The following is a 6976-nucleotide window of genomic DNA, read 5'->3' as shown; positions in this document are numbered from 1 at the left end:
CGGCGCCAAGGGATCCGCCATGTTCGCGATCGCGGGCACAGAGGGGTCCGCTATGACCGTGGTTGCCGTCGCCGGGGAATGTGCAGTTGTCGAGGGAACCACTATGTTAGTGGTTGCAGTTGCTGATGGTTCCAAAATGTCTGCGGTCACGATGGCCGCGGAGTCCACGGTCGGCCTGGTGGCCGACGCAGTTGCCGCGTGACCGACCAGGGTCGCACCGGCTGCCTCGGCCTAAAGGCCAAAAGGGCATTAGCTGATCTCCCATGCACGGTCTCCGCAGCCGAAGGAGCAAGCTGACACAATGTCGATCCATCGATGCATATATTTCCACGCAGTACACCATCCATGCATGTATTTCCATGAAGTGCACCAACGTGAGCCTGTACACCCGAGCATGTGAGGCTGCCTGCCTACTCATCACCACAAGCGTGAGACATCACAGTACCTCTTGGGGTCTGCGGAGAGGAATTAAAAGGAGTCATCGCCAAGACCACAGGGTCGGCCCTCTATGCACTCGGAGAATCAACGCTCGCTAGCCCATGCTGTTGCACTTGAGTCATTTGAACATCTTTAGTAGTAGCCTATCTAGATGACTGCAAGTTGGAGGAGAGAGTAGCATGCTCAGTGGTATCCATGCCATTATCCCTCTCCTTTTCATTGTTATGATCATCCGCATCATCACCCTTTCACCTCCAAATAAACGGGACAAAATCCGGATCTGATATGAAGTTTGCTGGTTCCCTTCTGTACGTGAAAGCATAGCCCTTGAGTTTAACCACCACATCTATGTAAATGAAATGTTCAACATCATCTTTCTCCTTAGACAAAATATGAGTGTTAGTCATGGCTACCAGTATACGGACTATCCCACGACGTCTCAGGCTGATGAGATCAATGTCCAAGGTCTTGCCTATTAAAGTGCCAACTGCCCAGAGGCCCCAAATGTGTCGAACCGTGTGAGGGACACCGTCAACATGAAGCCAAACTTGCTTGAGTTCCAACTTATGTGGGATCTCCTGAGATTTCCATGCAGAAATGATGATCTGGCATTAACTGAAGGCACATTCATCTTAATATCGTCAACTCTGTTCAAATCCTCAAAATTGGGGAATCTAACAAGATAGACATCCTCTCCATGTTGTATGGCCTCCCACTTCCACTGAGTCAGAACCGGGCATCTCCTCGCAATCTGGTTCTCAATAATGTCCGCAGGCACCATCACACTGGCAACTCGAACACAAGCGATAGGAGTCTGAGCCGGTGTCAGGTGATCTTTCATAACACAATCAGGTAACTGAGCAAAATAAGTCTCTTCGGCATCCACTCCCGAAACAAAAGCATGAGGCTTAGGGAGCTTAAGAACGGGACAACGCAGCGTTGGATGTGCATTTTTTTTCACAAATATAAAAATAATGCTGAACCGGACAATCCTCAGCTGCATGTGTGTCAACGCACACTTCCAACAACGAGCCCCTTTTCTGGCTTTTAGCCTTGGTCGTGGGAGGGGCCCCCTCTACAATAGGCATAAGAGTCATCGTGGAGGTACAGTGATCCCAGTTTCTTGTACTTGTCCATGTGGCTGTTGCGATAGCTTCTGCATCTGCGGTCTAGTCTGCTGAACGTGCCCAAACTGTTGCGCCTGCATTTGTTGCTGTGGTACATACTGATTCGGACGCTGTTGCTGAGTAGCCATGTATTATGTTGGGTATTAAAAGCCTTGTTGCAAGTTACCTCCAAGTAGGGACCATTGAGGCGGAAGTGCCTATCTGAGCCCGAGCTCAAATGTGCTCTTTATCTCGGTCACCTATTCACATCTAGATTCGAACCTCCCGTGGTATATAACTATGTATAGCGATCCGTACTTTTCATAAAGTCTGCACGCTGGCCCACCGATGTCGGCTCGTAAGTGAAACAGTTGCCGTTAAAAATCCACCCGCACAGATGCCCACTTACGATATGGGCCACGGCTCGATTGCAGCCTAGCCTAACACCGTCCGTTTGCAGCTGCAAATTTACTGCCCCCACCTCCCCTCCCACCGCAAGATTGGTTGAAAGGAAAATCGCCGCCGGCGGCACCTAGCACTCTGTCCTGATTCAAACCCAAGAGCCGCAAGTTGCTTCATGGCATGACTTTCTCCTCATCTTCCCTGCTGGTCTCCACCGCAGCCCATGCCTCCGGCGGGGTCGGGGTCGGCCGGCGACATCCTGCCTCTCAGTCCCTACCCAGATTGCGGCGACAGCGTTATCACCTGGATTTACAACAGCGGAACTAGCATATCTAATTTTTTGAACCATGCATCATGGTTTTCTCTACGGCAACAACATAATGTATCTCGTTCTGAAAATTTTAGGTCCAAAATGGCATAGCCATCCTAAGAGAGCAAACGCCCGTTGCCTATCTCACCTGAGCACAGCGCGGGGGTACATGCAACTGGACATGATTAAGTTTGCTGATAAGCTTTTATCCGCACTCAGCAAGAGGTGCACTAAGCAACTAACCCAATGCATCAGAATACACCTAATATGTCGTGCTCGAGTAGTCCTGAATACATTGCCATAGAAACGCATACCAAAAACCAAAATGATACCATCTAGACTCCAGCAGACCACCAATCTCCTAGTAGAACAGAACTTGGATCATGAAGCTTGGAGCTCACCCTTATTTCCTTTCATCGAAATCACCTCATATGCAATCAAGTTTCAGAGGTATGCAAGGCAGTGCTGCAGCATACAACCAACAATTGTCAGAAAACAACTTCAGGGCCAATTTGATCGTTCAGAATAGAGCTATCCTCTCTGCAGTGCTGCAGCTCACCCTTGTTATCTGACTTTCCAGGTACAAACCATTGTACTCACGGATGTAGTGAAAGACATACACGGATCCACCCAACTATCCTCACTGCCATAGAATATGGTGCACGGCAAGTGTCCAATCGCCGTCCACAAAATATCGGCAAGGGATAAAAGCATCATGGGCCATAAGCACTTAAATCTCACAGCTCTCATGCATGCCGTAGTTGTATGCTATGCTCCACCCCATTACCGGCATGTGCCAACCTGCAATGTTTTGCATGAATACATTCGCGTAGACTATCAAGCACCAGTTTGGCATTGGCCTCATGCTTAATGTGCATGTCATCGTCCTAGCCAGATGTCTTGCAAGGATCAATGACAAACAATGTTCGCTCCTCCACATCCACAACATATGGCGAGAAATACCCCGTCAACTTATACCCGGTTTCAGGACAATGACATTGCCTGAGGGGTTCTCAGGAAAACCCATCACTTCTTTATTGAAAGCACTCAGGCAAGACAGACAAAAGGCCCTGCTGGGTGCCGCCAGCTCCTATCATGAGCCTGAAACTATAACTCTTCCAAAAAGAGTTCAGACAATTGTTCCGTAAACCAGAAATCACCCAGAGTATGAATCATACTATGTAACTTTATTTTCACAGATGGGAGGTAAGTGCACACTATCATCCACGTTATTATCAAAATTCTGAACTACTTGCACATTCGATTAGATTTTCCTAAAATGTCGCAAAAGCAGTAAGAACTGTACTAAAATGATTCATATCATGCAGCATTATTTCACAGCCGACAGTATCATATATGTTATTGTCAAACTTCTGAATGCTTGCACATCCGTCACGCTTTACTAACATGGCGCAAAAACTAGTAAGAACATTACTATTTTTGAATTTCTACCAACCAATAGCCCATACATATCTCAACATCACCTTTGTCATGCCAAATGGATTGATTGCACAATTTATCATATTGGTAATTGCATCCGTATGATAAACATTGTTTACTAAGTATCCCAAACTAATAAATAAACAAGCAACACAAGCAAGACCACACACACCAACGCGAGATTTGTTCCGTGCAAAATCAGAACGAACCTCTTAGACCATCCTGGCGCTTGAGGGTTCATTTCCCCCGTCGAGATTTCTGATTGTCTCTATGTGGTACAATGTACCACCTGTTATCCTCTGCTCGTAAAAGTCTAACCAGAGCAGGGCACTCAAGACCTTGTGTTGTCGACCCCAGCTTTACCCTGCATAAATGTTCACACACTTTAAGCAATTACCAACACTGCAAGTACACCCAAACATAACTGAATTACTGAACACAAAATAGCAACAGCAAAATTAATAACTAACCGAGCACCCACAAACTATCTCCTGCATGCACTCTGTCCTCTTGACATTTAGCCATCTCTTGCCATACCGGATGCCAAAACCTTCTCCCACGAAAACAAGTTGTAGAAGTCATACACCTCGGCCACAGAGTCGAAAGTACCGTTAAGAATCGGTGTGATCACATTTTCAGATGGGTTCTTCGCGAAACACCTGACTGCCTTCTCAAACGCACTCGCACGAGGTGGGCATGGTGTTCTGATGGGGGCAGCAGCACCAACTCTTAGCCTGCAAACACACGCAACACAAATCATGAAATTTCTAACTGCATAAAGCAATCAATGTACAAAACAGAGCACATATAGCATGAATTTGTTTTTCTAATCGCAGTGAGAAATCAGTCTACCAACACAGGCTCATATACTATGAATTTTCAAAATGCAGACACCAAGCATACTGCAAACACCAGTACATAATTTAGTAATTTCCTTACTGCAGACCAGCCTGAAAAGACAGGAGCTCATATAGTATCTCTAAATGCATGGAGCAAACAGTCCACAACCACCAGAAAATAAATCAGAAATCTTTTCACTACAGAGAGTAATCAGCCCGCATTTGTACTTTCAGAGACTATAGATGCCTGAATTTTGTGAATACATAGAACAAATCAGCGTGCAAACACAGGCACATACATCAGGAAATTTATTAATGCTGAATCAACACTTGCTCTAACTGCATGATTTATCCAGTCATTTCTACTTTCATTTCGAAGTCACAGAATATCTGATGTAAGGCAAAGTTACTACTTCACCAACCTTTTGTTCCACCCTGGTGCTTGGGGATTCATCTTCCCCGTCGACAGCTCCGACGTTGGCGGCGAGCCCTCCCTTCTGTTCGCCGCCACCTCCTCCGCCAACAAGATTTGTGCTTCACCGCTATCCACCGTCAGCTGCTGCGCCGCCTCCCGCTCCGCCTTCGGTGCCACTTCCAGATTGACAGCCACAGGAGCCGGCACCAAGCTATCCCCTACCTCCTCAAGCAGACTGGATCTGAATCTTACAACAAATCCATCCTCTGGATCAGCTAGTGAGAGGGCTAAAAATGGAGGCAGCATCGCCGGAAAAAGCTAAGATCCACGTACCTGCTGATTGGCTGCATCAGAAAATCCATGGCGGCTTGCCGGCGGCGCTAGTTGCCCCTGTCCCGGAGTCTCCAGCTTCCAAATGACCGACGCCGTAGCCGAGAAGACTCGGTCCTGCCTTCAATTCGTTCCTGTCACCACTACACGGAAATCGAATTTCCTGGTCCACGGATCAGACGGGGAGACGGATTCTGATTCACGGCTCACCACGGAAGAGACCGACGGCCGTCCACTATGCCCGGCAGTGATGGCCCACCACCCAAGCGTGCTGCGTAGGTATTTTGCTACAGTACTTGATTTTCTGACTGACCACCTGCGCACCTATATAACCGTGGCACAGATCTTCGAGGTCTAACCGACGACCTAGATAAAGAGCTCATCTAAGCTCATGCTCAATTACTCCACGTCCCCATTGAGGCTGTTATTTCTTCTTCTTCTTACGTTTTTGAGCAGCTCCCTGATGGCCTACCATGAAAACTGCTTGTTTTTGCTGAACCGGAGCACCCCAGCCTGGAACTGAGCGGGAGGTGCCACTCCCGTAGTCGGAGCCATGTACATGGGAGCACGCATGTACTGCGTTCCATAATGCATTCCTTGGCCTTGCATCGGGTACTGCACCCCACCGTACGCATACGCGAGAGCCGGCCCTCGCTGTTGTTGAGGAAGAGCAGAGGTGTTGGCTGTCCTGAACCCGCCAGCAGGTGACCGAGAAGACGTGGGGTCCAACCCCATGAAGGATCCATGAACGAGAGGCCCCGATGCCTGCCCAGCAGTGAACGAGGTGTGCTGCGGCAGCGAAGGCACGCCCACCATTGGCCGCGGCCTGGACGCGACGACCATCGCGTAGGAGCGCGATGACCCGGCGCTGGTGGAGCCCATGGGAGTTGGGATCACCGGCGGGATGACACAACCCGGCGAGCAGATTGGAGCGGCGGAGGTCGAAGGGGAGTCGGCTGCGTGCAATGGAGGCGATGACGAAGGCGAAGGTGCTGTCGTTGTGCGATCGATCGTGAGCGGGGCTGGCTGTTTAGAGTTACCTGGCGAGAGATCCCACGAAAACTCATGGCCCGAGGCATGCACCGCATGCAGGATTAGCCCACTAGACGGTGATGGCTCGTTTTGAATATCCGGATGTCGGTGGAAACGACATCTATGGAATTACTGGGATCCCTTCTACGGTTGACGGACGCGGGGTTGTTCAAAGAGCGGGTCTAGTAGCCAGCACAAAGATAGTTTACCCAGGTTCGGGCCGCAAGGATGCGTAATACCCTAGTCCTGCTTTGGTGTATATTTGAGTGTTCTTGAGCTTCCGAACTAGCTGCGGTGCGTGCATAGTCCAAAAGATCTGAATCCTTCTCCACTACGCCTCGGGCCTCCTTTTATAGTCAAAAAGGGGTCCCCACTGTGGCACACAGGAGGTTGAAAGGTAAATAGTGTACAAGCTTATCGCCTACCATTACGGGACAAGGCGCATTAAATGCGCTCCTTAGGTGTCCTGTTTCTTTATTGGGGGATGGCAACGAGGCCCGTCCCGTCCATCGCCGTTCCGCCTTGCTCCGACACGCGTCCAGGCCAACGAGGCATGCAGCGCCATGTAAGCTGGCAGGCTGCTGAGATGGCGTGGTGGTAGGGTCTTCACGAAGATCTACATGCCACAATGTAGGTGCTTGACTAGCTGGATTAGCATCCACGT

At 49.2% G+C, this 6976-nt stretch overlaps 1 protein-coding gene across 6 annotated transcripts; it reads right to left on the bottom strand.

Moving 5' to 3' along the window:
• Positions 1-2315: 2315 nt before the first annotated feature.
• Positions 2316-5580, bottom strand: LOC123061070 (uncharacterized). Of its 6 annotated transcripts, XM_044483984.1 has the most exons (7): positions 5284-5580; positions 4958-5197; positions 4356-4430; positions 4167-4246; positions 3906-4060; positions 2816-3057; positions 2325-2721 (listed from the first exon to the last, which is right to left on the bottom strand). In XM_044483984.1, exons 1-5 carry the CDS (start codon positions 5310-5312, stop codon positions 4056-4058), a joined length of 429 nt encoding a protein of 142 aa, XP_044339919.1. In that variant the 5' UTR covers positions 5313-5580; the 3' UTR covers positions 2325-2721; positions 2816-3057; positions 3906-4055. The 6 variants fall into 6 exon arrangements, 4 of the variants coding, with proteins under 4 accessions (XP_044339918.1, XP_044339919.1, XP_044339916.1 ...); XM_044483983.1 differs by having other exon boundaries at positions 2316-2721; positions 2816-4060; XR_006428471.1 differs by having other exon boundaries at positions 2369-2721; positions 4167-4430; positions 4958-5191; positions 5284-5575.
• Between the last annotated feature and the right edge of the window lie 1396 nt (positions 5581-6976).

Source organism: Triticum aestivum, chromosome 3A, assembly GCF_018294505.1.
Source record: "Triticum aestivum cultivar Chinese Spring chromosome 3A, IWGSC CS RefSeq v2.1, whole genome shotgun sequence".
Classification (NCBI taxonomy): Eukaryota; Viridiplantae; Streptophyta; class Magnoliopsida; order Poales; family Poaceae; genus Triticum; species Triticum aestivum.
The sequence above is the reverse complement of the archived record's forward strand: the minus strand, read 5'-3'. Positions and strand labels throughout refer to the sequence as shown.

Bases quoted from the DNA above. Each gene is read 5' to 3' on its own strand.
- LOC123061070 (XM_044483981.1), bottom strand. From the start codon at position 5,312: ATGGATTTTCTGATGCAGCCAATCAGCAG. The intron at 5,198-5,283 runs GTACGTGGATCT...ATTTGTTGTAAG, and splicing joins CTGATGCAGCCAATCAGCAG to ATTCAGATCCAGTCTGCTTG. The intron at 4,431-4,957 runs GTTGGTGAAGTA...GTGTGTTTGCAG, and splicing joins GCACCAGGGTGGAACAAAAG to GCTAAGAGTTGGTGCTGCTG.